The sequence below is a fragment of the Phodopus roborovskii genome, unplaced genomic scaffold, assembly GCF_943737965.1.
Source record: "Phodopus roborovskii unplaced genomic scaffold, PHOROB, whole genome shotgun sequence".
Taxonomy (NCBI): domain Eukaryota; kingdom Metazoa; phylum Chordata; class Mammalia; order Rodentia; family Cricetidae; genus Phodopus; species Phodopus roborovskii.
Genome location: NW_026126413.1, coordinates 5,784,788 through 5,803,359, shown reverse-complemented (window position 1 = coordinate 5,803,359; position 18,572 = coordinate 5,784,788). Strand labels below are relative to the sequence as shown.

The 18,572-nt window shown below is 46.5% G+C and overlaps 1 protein-coding gene across 1 annotated transcript; it reads right to left on the bottom strand.

Moving 5' to 3' along the window:
* Positions 1–1,639: 1,639 nt before the first annotated feature.
* Ankrd34b (ankyrin repeat domain 34B) lies at positions 1,640–16,382 on the bottom strand. Its single transcript, XM_051182964.1, has 5 exons — positions 15,555–16,382; positions 15,014–15,159; positions 13,361–13,443; positions 9,177–9,235; positions 1,640–3,304 (listed from the first exon to the last, which is right to left on the bottom strand). Exon 5 carries the CDS (start codon positions 3,279–3,281, stop codon positions 1,749–1,751), a length of 1,533 nt encoding a protein of 510 aa, XP_051038921.1. The 5' UTR covers positions 3,282–3,304; positions 9,177–9,235; positions 13,361–13,443; positions 15,014–15,159; positions 15,555–16,382; the 3' UTR covers positions 1,640–1,748.
* Positions 16,383–18,572: the final 2,190 nt, after the last annotated feature.

Here is an 18,572-nt window from a genome sequence, read left to right as displayed (position 1 = left end):
GTTTCTGAATAAAAAATATTTCCTAATGTAATTAATATTTTCTTCAAAACATTAAATGGAAAAACCTGAAATTAGTTTTTAAAATAAAAGCCACAGATAATTACATAATTTCTATGTACATTTCAAATAGCTTATATCAAATTACCAAGAAAGGCATCATGCCACCTGTTGGGCAAAGAAATAAAGCTGTAGATGATGTCGTTATACCCACAGCCGTGGGGTTTCTAGTTTCTGTTAAATCTTTGCTTCAGAACTGCCACAAGTGAAAGGTTCTTTGAACACCATACTTTGAAGTCATATAGGTAACACTGTCATTTTTTAACTATCTTATAATAGTGTGTATTTGTTAAAAGTTATTCGTAGACCCTAAAATACTAGATGATCCAAATGTCACACTAAGGACATTATCTTTGTATATCTTTATAGAACTGTCTAATAACTACATATCAGAAATAAAGATACTGCTTAGTAATGACCCAGTAATACATTTTATGATTAAGTTTCTACTTGGCTTTTGTAATTTTTGCTAAACTAATCTATTAATTTTTCTTTTTTTTTTAATGAAGCAAGCATTTAATTTTCATTTATGTTCAATCCCAAACTTTTTGCAACCTCGCCCCCACCCTGTTTTGGGTGTTTCTTTTGGAAGACAAGATTAATGTAAGTCAAGGTGAAACCTTTTTAATTTTTATATTATCTTGGTGTTGTAAACCTATGGAATAAGATACTCAAAAATAACATGGGAAATAGTTCTCATGTTATGGATAAGATACCCAAAAACAACATGAGAAATAATTCTGTAAGATAACATGATTGGTAACTTTGTCTGAAAGGAATACACAGTGCAAAAACAACAGAGATTGGCATATGGTGTGCTGCCCTGACTTGCCAGTTTGGGGGGGAGGGTTGTGTGGCTCTCAGAGGATAACTTTCTGGTGTCAGTCATCCTTGCCTCTTTGTTTGAGCCTGGGTGTCTTCACCTCAGTGTTGTCAGACTGTCTGAGCCATGAGTTTCTGGGGATTCTCTTGGCTCTGCCCCCCCCCCCCCATCTCCCCGCAGAATGCACTCCTGGGTCTACTTGTTATGTGGATTCTGGGAATACACACTGAAGCAGGCAGGCCATCTGGCTTGCACAGCCAAAGCGCCCCCTCAGCCCCGTCACCTGCCATTTTGATGAAATTTTAGCAGTCATTAAGATCAGTGGTTTCTCATTCTGACTAGTTTTTCACGGTTACATTTTTTAATAAGACTTTTATCTGCCCGAGTCAACATTTTTAACCACTCTGCTTATCCTTCCTTTGTAGTTTAGCTTTACTGATGTTAGGGTTTTCTTTGATGATTTTGGCATCATGAAAAATTACGACCTTGTTGACTAAAGTGTTGACAAAATTACTAACTTGAGAACATTGTTTCTTAGTAGGACATGAAGCCAATCTGAAACTTTAAAAATCACTTCTAGCATAGGCAACTTTCTCTTGGAGGATTTTGTTTAGATGGAAATCTTGGAGCACATGGAAGTGATAAATACTGGAGGTTGTGAGAAAAACAGCTTTCACATTGGTATTATTTCCTCAGAAGCTCTATACTATGGTGTGCTTGCAGTACCTAGTACAACATACTCTATGTTTTGATCTGCCTAGCCTTGATGCACTAGCTAAGACTTAAAAGGATACAGTTAAGATTTCTTCTTTAAGTCTATGTTTCTCTGATCCAGACGTCTGAACATGATGTGTTTTCTAGGCGTCTCTTAAAAATTTACTAATTGCTTAATTTGTTCTGTCTGCAATGACTGCCTCCTCAATAACATCTTTTTGCTTTTGAATTCCTTCGGGAAACCAGGAACCGTTGGCATAAGCACTTTTTGGCCACAAGAAAGCAGGCTGCAGATCTTGTTGTTGACACCGACGTCTGTGATGGGAGGGTGAGGATTTACATTCAAGGGTGGCAGAAACCCGGGTCTGCTCTGCACGAGGCTGTGTTCAATGGGGAAAGCCCCAGAGCCCCGCCTTTCTAAAACCGCATGGTTCCTCCTGCTCAGGGGGCCCGGGGGGACCGTCTCCATTACTTCTTTGGACCCCGTTAGTAAGGAAGGAGATGGTGCGAAGATCTTTTTCTTTCCGGCTTTACCGTCTTCTAAGTTTGGAGGGGTAATACCCTCTGAGAGCTGAGAATCAGAGCTGTAGTGATTGGCCCCTGAGTTTCGCTTTTGAACTATACTTTTTAAAGTGGAGGCAAATAGGGTCTGGTTAGAATCTGGGTCCTGGTCATTGGGAGTTTCCATGCATGACTGGTTTCCTTCTGGAAACAAAGAATGGTAATTTATCTCATCATACGACATCTTCCTGGAGTTGACCTGGTCGAAGGCCCTGAGCAAGTGTGCGGTATCTTTTACATCAATGCTCTGGTGTCTGGTGATGAAGCGCTTAGACAGTACCAGCGCGGTGGTTTTGTACGCTACTTCTTCCTCTGGAGTGATATCTTGGAGCTCCTCTTGCAAGGAGGCCACTCTGGCCTGGTGCTTTAACGATGGGGGATTTTTGATCCAGGCGGCACCAGCCTGGGATAGCTTGGGCCCATTGGTGGTCATCACAGGCTTCTGCCGAGGAGAGTCTGGGTCCCAAGTATTATCACTGCTTCCAGAAAATGCCTTATCTTTAAAGCCAAAAAGTGTCAGGTCTGACTCCGAAGAACATGAGAGTGGCAACGAGGCTGTCTTGATGTCAATTTCTGAAGGCGTGGCCGGCGGATGGCTCTCATCCAAGTCTGCGGGAGGCATGTTGAGGTACTGCTGGGTGGTGTGCCTCCCAGAGGGTGACTTTGCTGTGGTTATGATAATGACCTCTTTCCCTTTCGCCTGGCAAGCGCTAAGGAGGACTTTGAGGGTATCTCTGTCTTCTGCATTTATAGCATAAACCAGAGCTGAGTAGCCAGAATGGTCCTGCAAACTGAGGTCGGCCCCACTCTTGAGGAGCAAGGAAACTACTTCTGGACCCGCTCTTTCTAAGCATGCGTGCATCAGAGCGCTCTTCCCGGATTTGTCCTGGATGTTGGGGTCTGCACTGTTCTCTAGGAGGTATTTAACCATCTTGGCTCTACCGACACTCTGCTGGTCGATGTGTTTGGTCTTACAAGCAATCATTAAAGGTGTTTCCCCGCGGTCATTGCTCTCGTTGATGTAGGCACCACCTTCTAGCAAAAGTCTTGTGAGGCGAAGCCGGCTCTGATGGACAGCTTTGATCAGGGAATTTCCATCAGTGGAGACTTCTGTGCCTTCATCCATCTTCAAAAGTCAGAAATCAATACCTGGTTATCAAAGAAGTAGAAGATTAATCAGACTTGGTGTCCAACTTGTATTCCTTTTGTCTATTTCTGAAATATGTATGGAGGGGACATAGATGAGATTATGTTATTAACGGAGGCAGAGCAGAATTATGAATCGGGGCCAGAGAAATGGTTCAGCGGGTAAAATCACTGGCTATGCAAGCACGGGGACTTGAGTTTGACTCTCTGGAAGCCCAGTAAAAATCCAGGCATGGCCACATGGGCCTGTAACTCAAGCATTAGGGTCAGGGAGAAAGACAGATTCCAAGGTCTCCCTGGCCAGCTAGCCCAGATGCACAGGTGAGCTTCAGGCTCAGTGAGAGACCCTGTCTCAAGGGTAGTAGACAGAGAGCAATAGCAGAGACCCTCCTGCACCAGTCCAAGCACGCTCGTGGGTCTGCACCCCCCACCCCAGTGCATAAACCACACACGCCCAAATAAAAGTAAGTCTCAGAGAAAATGTTTTTAATTATTTTCTTTTTTAAGAAACTGGAGAGATGGCTCAGGCATTAAGAGCACTGGCTCCCTTTTCAGGGCAGCCAGGTTCAACTAATTCTCAACAGCCACATGATGCAGCTCAAAACTGTAATACCAGTTTCAGGGGACCTGATACCTTCATCCTGCCTCCTCAGGCATCAAGCATACAAGTAGTACTCAGATGTACACAAAGGCAAAACATGCATACATGTATACATACACACAAAAAAATAATAAGATTTTAAAAATACATTTAGTTTTTATCATTGACACTACAAATACATGTTTAATTTACTTAACTACCTCAGATTCAGACTTCCTCAATAGATAGTTTCATTATGGGGATAATAATTATGACTTAATATTGAGCTATGAGAAAATTTGTCTTTCAATTGTGCTTACAGTAGGTGACAAAGATCAGATTGTACTATAAATTTCTTGAAAAATATTGTTTCTACTAGTATAGTGATATATTATTTATGATTTATTAAAGTTTGACTGAGGATTCAGAAAAACAAAGTCAGCCTCAATCTATAGAAATCAGGCAGTGATGATGCACACCTTTAATCCCAGCAGCCAGAAGCTAGGAGGTGGTGGTACACACCTTTAATCCTTGGACTCAGGATTAAGAGATAGACATCTCTGTGGGTTCAAGGCCACCCAGATCTACACAAGAGAGAATCAATCTAAAAGAGAATTATAGCTAACACCTTTAATCCCAGCACTGGAGGGTTATAAAAGACAGGAGCAAGTATTCGGTGTCAGGCATTCATTCTTCAGCCACACTGAGGAGAAGTTGCAGTCTGAGGCTTGGTGAGAGCTTGTGGAGACAGGAGCAGCCCATTCAGCCTAAGGTAGAAGAAGCTAGTGGCCAGCTGCTTTGCTTTTCTGGTATTCAACTTGAAGCTTGAACCCCAAAGTGAGTCTCTGGGTCATTTATTTTTCATGTTACACTACTAGTCGCTGGCTTTTTCGATTATTTAGAGCATATTTTATTAATTGCTGTATCAAACCCGCATAGACAAGACTCTCCCTATTTCACACAGTGTATTATCCCTGTACAAATGAAAACTAGGAAGATTTCTAGACCAATGTGGCTGTTCATTTCTATACCACGTAAACCTAGCACAGTAAACTGGCCAGTCCCTCATTTTTAAATTTAAGATTATGACTCCCAGCACGGTAGGTCACTCTTGTAATCCTGGTATTTGAGAAATTTAGGCAGGAGAATAAGTTTCAGGTTAGCCTGGTCTACATAATATGTTTAAGGCCAGTGTGGGAGCTACAGAGTGAGACTCTGTCTCAAAAATAAAGAAATAAGGACTAAGGTTATAGGATATGAGTTTCTGTCTGATGATAGCACAGGTAGTTAACACACTCATCTCTTACCAGAGGAGTGAGAGCAGTAAGTGGAGGGGGACACGATGAAGTGAGCATGCACAGAAACGAGTTCATAGGTGACATCTGTAAGTTCCTGGTAGGCACAGGTTAGAGTTACAGAGGTACCAGCCCATCCTGAGGAGCTCATGACGACTGTGGAAGAGGCTGCACAGAGCTGGTCACGGTAAGACTCACAAGATTTAAAGAGCTTTGGGAATTTAGGGATAAAAATGGGCTTTGCAGAAGACAGACACCGCAGCTTCTTTTTGAAGACTGTAAGAATTTAGCAGGTTGGGGTAGGAGTGCAGTTCAGTGGTAGATAGAGCATTTGCTTAGCATATGAAAGGCCCTCAGCTCTGTCCCTAGCATCAATCAACCAACCAACCAATCAATCAATAAAATAAGGGGCCGATGAGAGGGCTTAGTAGATAAAGGTGCTTGCTGCCCAAGACTGACCTGGGTTCGATCCCCAGAACCTGCAAGAAGGGAGAAAGAGAGAACCAATTCCAGAAAGTTGTCCTCCGAGCAGCAATATGCATCACGGCATGCATCTACTCATGTATCACATAACAACAATAATAAATACTTTTTAAATTAACACTAACTTTTTCATAAAGAGACTTTTGCAGGCAGACAAAGGAGGAAGGGAGACAGATGCTCAAGCCTAAACTGCAATTATCTGCGATGACAGACCCTGCATACAGGGACGGAACCAAACTCAGGAAATACCACAGCTGATGGCTCAGGTTAGGGCTTACATGGCAATATGCACACAACTCATTGGGTGCCCTCCAGAAACCTCCCCAAACTAACTAGTTTTTCAAAGGACAAGCACTCACAAAGCCAGAGGGAAAGCAACAGCACCGTGGAAGCCCATGCACAGAGGACCCAGCCTGAGGAGGCTGAGACCTTAGCCCAACACAGCATCTTTAAAGCGGGGAGCTTTAGAATTGGGGTTCCCCAACAAGGAGGGGCAGGTCAAAAGATGTCAGGGAACAGTCAGCCTTCACTGCTCAGATGGGTCCTCCCCCGGACAGTAGCATTCCTAGCGCATCCTCTGAGTCTGAAACTCCAACCCCTGCCAGTATGTCAGTCCCACCTTCATCCAGATCCCCGAGTGATGCTGGCATGTGAAAACTTGGGAAATGTGGACAATGGGCACTTCCTCCAACTCCTCCAGAGCACCAGTGATAGCCAGTGCCATCCAGAGGTCTGGTCTCTGAAAATGGTAAGGCACACGGTCTTTGGACTGAAGACAAGTTTAATCACCACTGCTGAAAAGAGCTGAAGTCTATCCCACCCTCCTGACCAGTGGCAGAAAGACAGTTAGCAACGCCTGACCCCTCGGGAGGAAGCTGCTCAGGTCTGCATTCAACAGCTGGACTTGCCTGAGCAAATACCACAGGATCTCACATGCCCGCTGGAGCATCCCACGGTGAGACCCCCCCCCCAGTTGACAAGTGTCACCCATAGGCTCCAGTCTTTTCATCCAGCCCTTTAGTCATGAGCCAAGAGTTAGAATAAAAACCTGAAAGCAAATGAAGTCTTCCTGCATGAAAGACAGAGGCCAGGGCAAACAGAGAACAACAAGGTGGAGGTAAAAGACAGATAGGAGAAGTAAAGCTTCAAAAACTCAGTACCCTGGAAGGAGTAAGAGACATCATAAGCATGAGGCAAGCATCTGTGGAGAATGTTCGGAGACCATGAAATCTCAAAAGAACATGAAAGAAGCCTGCAAAAGTCAAAAGAAGGGAGCTGGAGAGATGGTACAGACTGCTCTTCCAGAGGTCCTGGGTTCACCCACATGGTAGCTCCTAAATCAAGTCTTTCTTCTCAGGTGACTCCAAGCTGTCCAGGTGAAAGTTGATGATAACTAGGACACACTACCACTTTTTCTTGGTAGGAATATTATTTGGAACTGTAATTCCAAGTTCTGACACCCTCACACAGAGATACATGCAGGCAAAACACCAATGTACAAAAACAAGGCAATAGAAAATGTGAATGGTGGTGGTGATGAGACTCTCAAACACGGTGAAGCGAAATAAAAGAAAAAAGTTGGGCTTTGTGGCACCCACTTGTAACCCTAGCACTTAGGAGGCAGAAGCAGGAGGGCCAGAAGTTCGAGGACAACCTCACAGAGAAACCCTGTCTCACAAAACAAATATAAATAATAGAGGGAAAAACCCAGAAAAACTAGTTCAAGAACTCCAATATCCAAGTAACATTTCTACCAAGAAAAAGTGGTAGAATAGTGTCCTAGTTAGCATCAACTGTCAACTTGACAGTGTAGAGTCACCTAAAAAAAAAGACTTGATTTAAGAACTGTCTACATCAATTGGGCCCATGGGCATGTCTCTGGGCAACTGTCTTGATTAGTAACTGATGCAGAAGGTTCCAGCCCACTGTGGACCACACCATTACTAAGCAGGTAGTCCTGGGATGTATCAGAAAGCTAGCCTACAGGAACCTGTGAGGATGCCAGGCAGGCAGCCAGCAGGCACTTCCTCCATGTTCCCTGCCTTGAGTCCCTGCCCTGACTTCCCTGCCTTGACTCTGAGCTGGAATTGTAAGCCAAAGGACTCTTCTCTCCAAGCTGTTTTTGATAGGAGTTTTTTAGCACAGCATCAGCAAGGAAACCATATCAAAAGGGGAACAAAAGAAGAAATCGTCAACAGGAGTGGGGGAAAGGAACAGAGTTATCAAATCCAAAGGGCCTATCAGAGCATCGCACTATGAATGAAACAGTGCATTCCCGTAACTCATACCTGCAGACTTCCAGAGCACAGGCTAGAAGGGGAGGCACCCTTGGCTGTAGAGGTAAGTTACATACCAAGGGATAGAACATGGATTTGGATTCAGGTACATCAACAAGAGCAGTGAGGCACAATGCAGAAGTGTCTTTAAATATCTGAAGGAGAAATGACCCTCTGTTTAGAATTCTATATTTAGCCAAACCTCCAGGCAAGAATTGGGACATACTCTCAAGAATTAACGGAAAGATAGACTCTACCAAGATGAAACAATAAACAAGAAAAGCAGCACAGAGAATACAGAAGCTGAAGATTGTGGAAAAGAGGCCCCTAAGCCCCCAGAAGATGCTGGGGTACCTGCCAGTTTGATGGATGTGCACAGACATCCTTCACACGGTCACCCGACCATGTTCCAACTGAGGCCCAAAGCACACAGCAGCCTGACTTCAGTTCAGTGCTGTGTCCTGATGCTGCTGGGTCCCCCTCCTGCCCTGCCTCCAGGGCTCCAATGCTGCTCCTTTTATCTCTGCTCTTCACTCAGCTCTGATGTCCCAGGGCTAAGACCTGGTGGGACTCATTCCTGACCCTGCCTAAAGGGTTCCTGGAAGCACTCATGAATCCCGGGCAGCTTGTCTTTCTTTGAGATTCACCATGTATGGTCAACATCATTCTTAATTCATCTAGTTGAAGTTATTTTTTCTTAGACTCAGTGGGACAGCAACGAAAGCAAAGAGGGTAACTATGAGTAGCACCCAAAGGGAAAGTGGCTGTTGGTGGAGGAGGGAAAACAGCGGGATCTGGGAGGTTACCCAGAGGCCTCTGAGGTGCCCGTGATGCTCCATTTCTTGGCTTGGGTGTTGTATTTAGAGGCGTCTTCTGCCTGTTCTTCAGACAGTACATTTTCACACACTCTTCCATACAGGACCACTCTCAGTATTATAGGAGCCTGTACACAGATAAGGTCAGCATATGCAAAGGCAGGGTACACGAGGCCTTCCTCCAACAGTTCAGTTCCTATGGCATGATTAATAGTGCGTGTTGCCGAATGTTCTATTGGCGTTGCCATGAATAAGCTCATAAAAGACAGCACTCCAAACTGAACCGCCTCCTTTTTTTGATATCATTCATGATGCACAGCCAAGCACTTGGGGAGTGGGTGAATAACCTGAAGGAAAGCAAATGCCTTGTTGTTTTATGTCCCTATTGTCACAGCCCAGAAAAGCTATTCTGCCATCAAAACATACCTGAAACTTGGGGTGCAGGAATTCAGATGGCAGCGTGGGTCCCAACTTGCAGGTCTATTCTGGAAGCAAAGCATTTGAAAGGTCACATGAGAACACCAAAAAAAAAAAAAAAAAAAAAAAACCTACTTTGCAGTTTTCATATACAAATGGGTTTAATATGCAAAGAAACTAGGAGGTATTAGAACATAATATAAAATACAGAAACCATTTAGTAACTTCACATGAAGAAATGATGCAGTGGCAATCACACACACAAAAAAAACAAGTTTAGAAAAGACCTTAAGCCAAAGTCATGCTTGATTAACAGACACTGAAATAAGAACAAGTTACCATGTACTGACTCCCCCCCCCCCAAGACAAGATCTCACTATATAGCTCTGGCTGACCTGGAACTCACTATGTACACTCTGAAGACCAGGCTGGGCCTTGAACTCACAGAGATCTGACTGCCTCTGGTATGCTGGGATTCGAGGTATGCATCACCATGCCTTGCTCTGACTTTCAATATTCAACTTTCCCATGGTTTCTAGTATTTGGACTCTTATTTGGTTGTTCTCAGTCTTAAGAACCTTTAAGCGTGGGAATATGGAAAGACTTTAGGTCATATATACACACACACACATACACACACACACACCTCATGTAAAGCCCTTCTCTACAAGACTAATCACTGACCAGGAGAGGGAACTGGTAACAACCTGAGGACTGAGATGTCTGAGAGAGGTGGTGGTCTCTTCTCTATCCTATAGAAATAGGGATTGTTGTGGATGACAGGAAAGTTGAGTACCATGTTATATGTAGATGATGCAAAGCTTTCCAAGGGCGGGAGAATGATTTAGTAAAAAAAGGGTCCAAGAGGCTTACTTTTCACTGGAATGAATTCTGTCTGTACATCATTGTTTTGTGTGGATATAGCCGCACACTCACTGGCGGTGGGGCATGACTTTGTTTAGCCAGAAGTCAACCTCCAGTGTCCTTCAGGAGCTCCCCACCTTGTTATTTGAGATAAGATCTCTCACCAGGACCCAGGGCTCTGATAAGGCTGGCTGGCTGGCTAGGCAGCCCACGGATCTGGCTGACTGCTTCCCCAGTGCTGAGATTACAAGTGTGCTCCATTTCCACGGATGCTGGAGACCGAACGCAGGTTCTCAAATTTGCATGCCAAGTTCTCAACTTGCTGAGCTGGCTCCTCAGCTAGGTTGTTCAGGCTGACCTGAATATCTGGGCTCCGACAACCCTTCTGCCTTAGTCTCCAGAGTTTCTTCACTGTAGGCCTGTGCTTCCATAGGCAACAATGGCTTTCGAGCCTGCTCACATTTTAATAGTGGGGCCATTCTGTTACTGTTGAAACGTCAACTTTCTTAGAAGAGCGTCTGATACTTCATTCCCTAGGGGTTCTGACTAGGCTTCCTGGGCCTCATTTTGTAGTCAGTGAGTGTCTTACTTGAGCAGCCTTGTCTTTACGCCTTCACCAGCTTTCGGGGCATTCTTTCATCCTGCCGGATTGAACTGTAAACCACAAATCCTGACATTTGAATCTGATTTGCTTTTCACAGTGTGTGATGAAGACTACTTCTCTTGCCTAGGATGGGTTTTCTTCCTGTGGGAAACCATGTAGACATTCAGTCAGTCCCTTTGTTATTGTACTTTCTTCCATGGAAGTCACAGTTCAGAGCAGATTCAGACTCAGGCTGATGTAGAATTCGATCCTCATTTTCCTGGTTAGCTAGATGACCTAGGCAAGCCTTGGCCTTTTGGAACGTTAGCTTCATCACCCGTTGTGGAATATTCCTTTACATTGTGTGAAGATGTGTCACAGTGATTGGTTTAGTAAAGAGCTGAATGGGCAATAGCTAGGCAGGAAGAGGTTAGGTGGAACCATGAGCCAGAAGCAGAGGAAGCAGGACATGCAGAAGCAGAGGTAGAAGCCATGAGCCATGTGGCAGCAGGTAGATTAATAGAAATGGGTTAACTTAAGTTACAAGAGCTAGCTAGAAACAAACCTAAGCTAAGGCCGAGCTTCCATAATTAATAAGAAGTCTCTCTGTGTCATTATTTGGAGCAAGCTGGCTAGACAGAGAAAGACTAGTTACAGCCTGTGGAATATAAACATAAAGTTTATGCTGTGCGGACGTGGAGCTGAAAGACAGCACTACATGGGGGCTCTCCTAGTTCTCCTTTTTCTTGATTCATCCTTCTTTTCAAGAAGTTTATCTCAGAATTTAACCTCTGTTTATCACATCCCATATCCAAAGCCTTTTAACATGGCAGAGATGGGAAGATGGTTTCGTAGATAAAACACTCACTTTGCAAGTGTGAGGACCTGAGTTTGACTTCCAGAATTCATGCTAAAAGAAGTATGGATGTGGTGGTGCATGTCTGTAGCTCCAGCACTTGGGAAGAGAAGCAGAAATATGTGGTTCCTGGGCCGCACTGGCCAGCAGGCTAGTCTACCTGGTGTTGAGTTCCCAGTTACCAAAACCTCTTTCAAAAACAAAAATGGTAAAGGCTAGGAAGATGTCTTAGTCCATAAAGCACTTGCCATGCAAGCATGAGGACCAGATCCCCAGCACCCACATAAATGTAAAGAGTAGATATGGTAGCCAGCCTGTAATTTCAGCTCTGGGAACCCCAGAGCAAGCCAGGTAGCTAGACTGGCTGAATCAGTAAGCTCTGAGTTCTGTGAGAGCCTCAGGGGAAAAAAAAAAAAAAAAAAAAAAAAAAAAAAGGTGGAGAGCAGCTGAGGAAGACACCCAACCTCAACTCAGGCCACCATGCACACACACAGGTGCGCATGCACCCATACACCCGCACGTGCTCACACACAAGCAGTGTGCACCCATGTATGCACACACACACACACACACACCATGCATATACACATACACTATGCACACACACAGGTGCGCATGCACCCATACACCCGCACATGCTCACACACGAGCAGTGTGAACCCATGTATACACACACACACCATGCATATAAACATACACTATGCACACACACAGGTGCGCATGTACCCATACACCTGCACGTGCTCACACACAAGCAGTGTGCACACATACACCATGCACGCATACATCTGCATGTGCTCACATGAGAGCAGCATGCACCCATATGCACATGCGCACACACACCATGCACATATGCCACAAAACTGACAGTGCCTGAGAAACGGAACAAGGTTGTCCTTGGACTATGGGAAATGACTTTTTACTCTGTTTCGTCTGATTGAGTAGAATCTAGTAAGAACTTACTAGATTTTCTTTATGGGTCCCCATATAATTAGGAGGTCTTAGTTATTTAATAGTCGTGTAAACCCCTTCTCTATTTCATTTCTTTTTTAATTTTCACTTTATGTGTATGAGTGTTCGCCTGTATGTATGTCTATGCTGGTTCTCTCAGATGCCAGAAAAGGGCATTAGGTGTCCTGGAATTAGAGTTATCAGTGGTTGTAAGGGGTCGTGTGGGTTCTGGGAATGGAATCTGTGTCCTTTGGAAGAGCAGCTAGTGCTCCTAACTGTTGAGCCGTGGCTCCAGCCCAACTCCTTTAGTTAGAATGTATCACTTTGGACTTGGTCCATTCTTTCTCTGCTGGTTAAGCATCCACGAAAAATTTATTTACCTTCTTTTTTAAAGGCTACAAGGCATATATTCCCAAGAATGAAGACACCTGGAGGAAAGGTATTATCAAATAAAAAATTTGAAATAAGCTTTGCAAAGGGAGAAGAGAGCTGGCAGAGGGGCCACTGGTGCACATGACCCTTCAACTATAGGTCCCAGAGCTCTCAGGCACCACACAAAGTGAAAGTGAGACAAAGGACAAAAAAACAGCGGTGGATTGAAAGTTTGTAGACAAAGTACGGACTTCCAGATGCTGCCCCCACCTCAGGCAGTGACAAGCAGTTTCTGGAGCAAGAAACCAAAGACTGACTCTCTGACCAGATAGATCAGAAAGACCACAGATAATGGAGGCGGCACATAGAGAGGGTAGAGGGAGAGTATGCAGGCTGAATGCTGGGACTCCCAGCTCTCTATCTTGCTACCAGGAAACTAGAGGATGGAAGCAAAGCCCTAGAATTAGGAGCCCTTGGGAAAAAATTTATGTGGATAAATGGAGCAACTCAAACCATAACTACACTAACCCTCCCAGACACCCACTCGGAATAGAAATAGAAAGTTACCTGAAAACATTATTCCTAATCTCATACTTGATTTTTCTCTCTTCTCTCCCTGGGTGAGCTTTCTGTCAGCCAGCTGTCAGCTCCTACCGAAGGAAATCAAAGCTATTCAGAGGCACATAAACACTGTCGATTTGTTGCCTGCATCTCTCCCATTTGGAGTCGAGTTCTTTAATTCCTTGTTTAGAAATCCCTACAGTGTTCGGTTTATCACATTTCACTGACTATGAGTTTGTAAACGAGTCTGGAATGGATCCCACACACAGCAACCTAGCTCAAGTCTGTTTGCAGGCAAGCCCACCACACAAGGTCTGTTAGAGCTGGTGGAACCTCAGTGCTCCTCTGGTCCAGTCCATGTCTTTGCTCAAGAGGGAAGGAGGTGAGTGCACCCTCCCAAGGTCATTCCTATTATCTGCCAGCCTGGAGTTACATGCTAGCTTCTGTGTTCTGTATCTCAATCTCTCCCTGCCTTTTCGATGGCAGACCTCCCAAGGCAGGGCCCAGTCTGGGATACCTGATTTGTGTGGTACCCAGCATGGCAGTGGCATAAGACTGACATACATGGAAAGCCATCTTGGAGATGATTTTTCCTGTTGCCTTTTTCCTCCCACCATCCCCAGCTTTCTAGTCATGTGGACAGGACAGTGATTTTCCTTTGTGCCCTCTCTTATAAAACAGTTATCTGGCTATGGAGCTGTAAAGTGAGCATATGACTCTAAAGTCCATTGTCCTAGTTCCTGTCCTGAAGTGGGAGAGGTGGAAAGGAACCTGGGCTCTCTCAAAGTTAACAATTTTGGGGGGTATCGTCCCTAACTTGGGGGGTTCAATATCTACATTACAGTAGATGATTGTGAGGAGTTTAAAATTTGGAATGCATTTACTGCTTAGGAATTCTGTAAGTACTAGGTTCCAAATATGCATCACCCAATACCGGTCCTGCATAAGTCAGTCCTCTGAGCTGTTGGGACCTAACAAGGAGAGGCCAAGCTTCACACACCCATGGCATCTCTATCTTTTCTTAGTCCCAGATTCATGGGTGCCTTTTAAAACGATTCCTCGCTCCCGATTGTTTCCTGGTTTCTTCCAAACCCTGCGTCTGCTCACACAGGGATGCCTCCATCATCTTCCCCAAGAGGGTTGAGAATCAATTTTCTTGAGGGGTGAAGGGCAGAGGTGCTGCAAGAGTGGGATGAGGGAACCCACAGGACTCACAGAAGAGTACATCCCTGAGTTTGAGCCCGCTAGGACCAGAGGCTTGCAGTTAAAAAAAGAAAAAAATCACAGTCCTGATGGGCAGTCCAAGGCCAGGCAGCGATTGGAACGAGGCCAGCCAGAGGTCATAAGCAAAAATCCTAGGAAGGAGAAAGTCGGAGCCAAGCAAAGGGTGCAATGACTGCCCAGGAACAGTCGGCTTCCATGGGTCTCCAGTCTTCTAAGAAATACTCAGAAACTGCCCAAGGGAAGGAGTTAGTTGGTAAGGTTTGTTTCCCTCACAATGCTACAGAGCTAGGATGCCCTTTAGTTACCTATGAGCTGCCCCACAGGCTCTGGGGCAATGTTAAGGGGTACCTAGATCCAAACTTCTCTCCTAAGATTCCTTTCCTCAGCAGAGACAGACGGGGGATGGGATAGGGGTGGAGGGTAGAAATGGCAAACCTGCTCCTCCAAAGTGTCTGGGAAGCGGCGAGGTACCAAGGTGACTGGATTTCCAGGCTGTTGAGTATGAAGGCAGTGGTGTCTCCCAGGTCCCTGCCTGGCTTCCTCAGATTTTCCCCAGTTCGGGAGGGAGCAAGTCCAAGGTGCTGTTGGAGAAGGGCAAAGGAAGGTGACTGGGGCGACAGGGCTGGGGCGCGGATGGGGGCGGGGTGCTCATTTCGTCTCCTCCACTCCAAGCCAGAGCAGGCAGCTGTCCATGAACAGGGCTTGTGACAGGAGGCCCTGGCCAGTGGTCCCCGCGCAGCCCGCCAGCCTAGCACCCCGCCCTCGCCGGGGAGATGGCGTGTCAGAACAGGCAGCACTGGTCCTCCGCCCGGGCAGGCGCCGCTCTGCAGCCCGCCTCCCGCTGAGGGGGTCTGGATGCCGGGTGCCGGGATGTGCAAGCCCGGGAGCCGCGGGGACCGGATTGCTCGCTCAGTGACCCTGGTTTCTGCAGCCAGAGGTTGCAATCGGCTCCGCGGCCCCAGCCCGTGCTCCTCACCTCCGCTGCCCAGCGGCCACAGGCACCTGCGGCCACGCGCTCCAGCCGGACCCCGCGACCCGCGCGCTCCACCGGCCGAGCACGCGCCGCTCCCACCGCGGGGCCGCCACCCCGCGTCCCTGGGCCCTGGGCCCCGGGCCGTTCCTCCAACGCCACGAGGCCCGAAGACGGCGGAATCCGCAGCCCCGCGGGGTCCGGGAGCGAGCCGCCAACAGGAGCTGGGGACCCGCGGGGACCGGAGGCGCGCGGCTGGGCGCGGGCGAGCCAGAGGCTCCCTGGAGGCCCCTGAAGCCCGCTAGCCCTTGGTCGCCCGCAGTGGTCAGCGGTAACGGGGTGTCGGTCCCCACCCCGGCCGCTGCGGTGTCAGGTGCGCAGCAGGTACGGGTTCGCGGGGCGCACAGGGGCCAGGCGGCCTCGCGACCCTCCGTGTCCTCATCTCGCAGCCGTCACGGCATCCCAAAGTTTGCTCAAGTGCAGCGGGAGGACTGACCTGGGACGCGCTGTCGGATCCGCAGCTGTCCTTCACCTTCGCGATCTGCTCCCGCCCCGACGCGCTGTCCGAGCTGGGCGACTGTCTACGATTCCACGGCTTTTTCGATCTCAGTCCCCAGCCGTGCCGCCGGGCCCCCGCCCCTGCTCTGCAGACACGGGCGGGCCACGAAGCTCCGGAGCGGGAGCCGCGAGGCGCGCACCTCGCCAGACGCGGGGCTGGCGCTTCCGCTGGGAGTGACGCGCCCGCGCTCCGCCGCGCTGCAGGTGGGGGCGGCGGGCCAGTCCAGGCCCCGGGGGCCAGAAGATGCTCTCCGAGGCTCCGCCTTCGCTCCCAGACCCCGCCCCGCCTCCCCTCCAGGCCACTGAGCTTTGACAGCTGAGACTGGTGGGAGAGTCAAGGGGCAAAAACGCACGTGGACCGATGAAGATGACCCCTGGGTGCCCCTACTCCGGGTCTATGTCCACGTTTCCTTCCATCTCAGATCCATCTTGCTGGTCTGAGGTTGAGCTTCCGCGGGTCCCTTTCCTCACTGTCTAAAGCCAGCACCTCACTTCAAGACTGAGTGATTGTGGGAGCAACCGTTTTGTTTTTATTTTTTATAAATTTACAACTTCATTATAGTCTAATTAAGGCTTAACAGAAAAGCTAACAAAATTTTGCAAAATAAAATTAATGTATTAAACTCCACAGAAACGTCAAGGAAAAAAAAAGGAAATTTAGTAGATAGAATTATTTCAGTTTTTCATGTATTTGATGGACCCAGTGGAGGAAAAGGTAGGTCTTTTCTGACCAGATAATGTCAATCAAAGATAGTTTCCTGGGACCAGGCTGATAGTCTCACCTGCCATCCTTTGGCTACATGGGAAAGGCCATCCTTTGGCTACATACTAGTTTGTTTTGAGACACCCTCAAAGGGAAAGATAATATACCCCTAGATATTCTTTATTTAAACAAAATCCCCATGGCATGATCCCTTATCAAACATTTGGAGTACATTCACAGGACAAGTAGCAGAGGTAGGTTCTAAGAAGGTGGACTACCTGGACAGTCCCAGAGAGGACAGAACAACTTTTATAAAAGGCATCCCCTCCATCTCCTTTTAACACTTTTACTTATGTATATATAGCACGCATATTCAAAGGATAGACCACAGGTCTAGAGCTTTTGCACAAACTGAAGCATCATGCAGATCATGAAACAGAACACATTGCCAGTAACAGAACTGATTTGCTATTTGTGTGTTTTCTAACATCAAAGAGATATGTCGTGTTGCCTGGCTGTCAAACGATGTACAGTGTATAGCTGTGGTTTTTCTCCTTCTTTGAGAAGTGTAGTATCCCATTGTGTCTGTATATCTCCATTGTGCTCCTGGTAGATGTTTGGGCTATTCTCGACTTGGAAAAGTCCAAAGATGCTGCTATGAGCACAGCAGGTGACATCTCCTGCCCACTTATGTGCCCAGCTTCTGTGGATATTACCAAACTTCAGAGTTGATCCGATTTTCACGTCTACTTTATTAGTTCCCTATCAACTGTTGTCACAGACAAATCACATTGGCATCTTAGAATGGTGCAGATTTATTTACTAGTCTACAGTTCTGACGGTCAGAAGGCCAAACCCGGCTTTAATGTGACTAAAATGGGGGCTGCATTGATTCTGAAGGGCTGAGAGAGAGAGAGAGAGAGAGAGAGAGAGAGAGAGAGAGAGAGAGAGAGAGAGAGTCTGTTTTCCCTGCCTCTTGTGACTTTCAAAGGCTGCCTTGAACACCTTGGTTAGTGGTCTCTTCCTCCATAACCAGGTTTAGATGCCCCTCTGTGTGCTGTGCTCTCTGTGTGTGTGTGTGTGTGTGTGTGTGTCTGTCTGTCTCTGTGTCATCTTTCTGTCTCTCTCCTTTTCTTCCACTCCTCTCCTCTGGCTTCTTTTTCTTCCTCTCCCTCTGCTTCCTTCTCCCTCTCTGACCCTTCCTGCTCATTCTTGTGATTACCTTCTTGATTATACTGGGCTCACTTGCCACTTTAAGATTCATAATCTAATCACACCTACAAAGTTCCTTTTACCACACAACATAACATATTCATATGAGCCTGTGAACTCCTTTGGCAAGCTATCATCTGGGTTGCTACACCCACCACAGAAGTATTGGAAGATGTTTGCTAGAGACAAGAGATGGTTGAGGATGGAGATAATGAAACCTGGAGGATTTTCTGGTGACCTGGTACTGGGCCAGGTCAGGAGAAAGGGATGATGGGAAGTTATTTCTGACCACAACTCCCAGAACCTTTTATAGAATAAAAGTCCAGGCTGCTTTGGGCTAGAAACATCTATATTGAGTGAAAGGCCTGCCTTATCTGATTTATGGGATGCTGTGAGATGGAGATATATATATATATATATATATATATATATATATATATATATATATGCTTCCAGTGATATATTGAAATGCAAATGCAGTATTATACTATTTAGAGAGGGGATATTGGTGAGGTGGTGAGTCCTGAGAGTATGACCTTCATGATGGATTA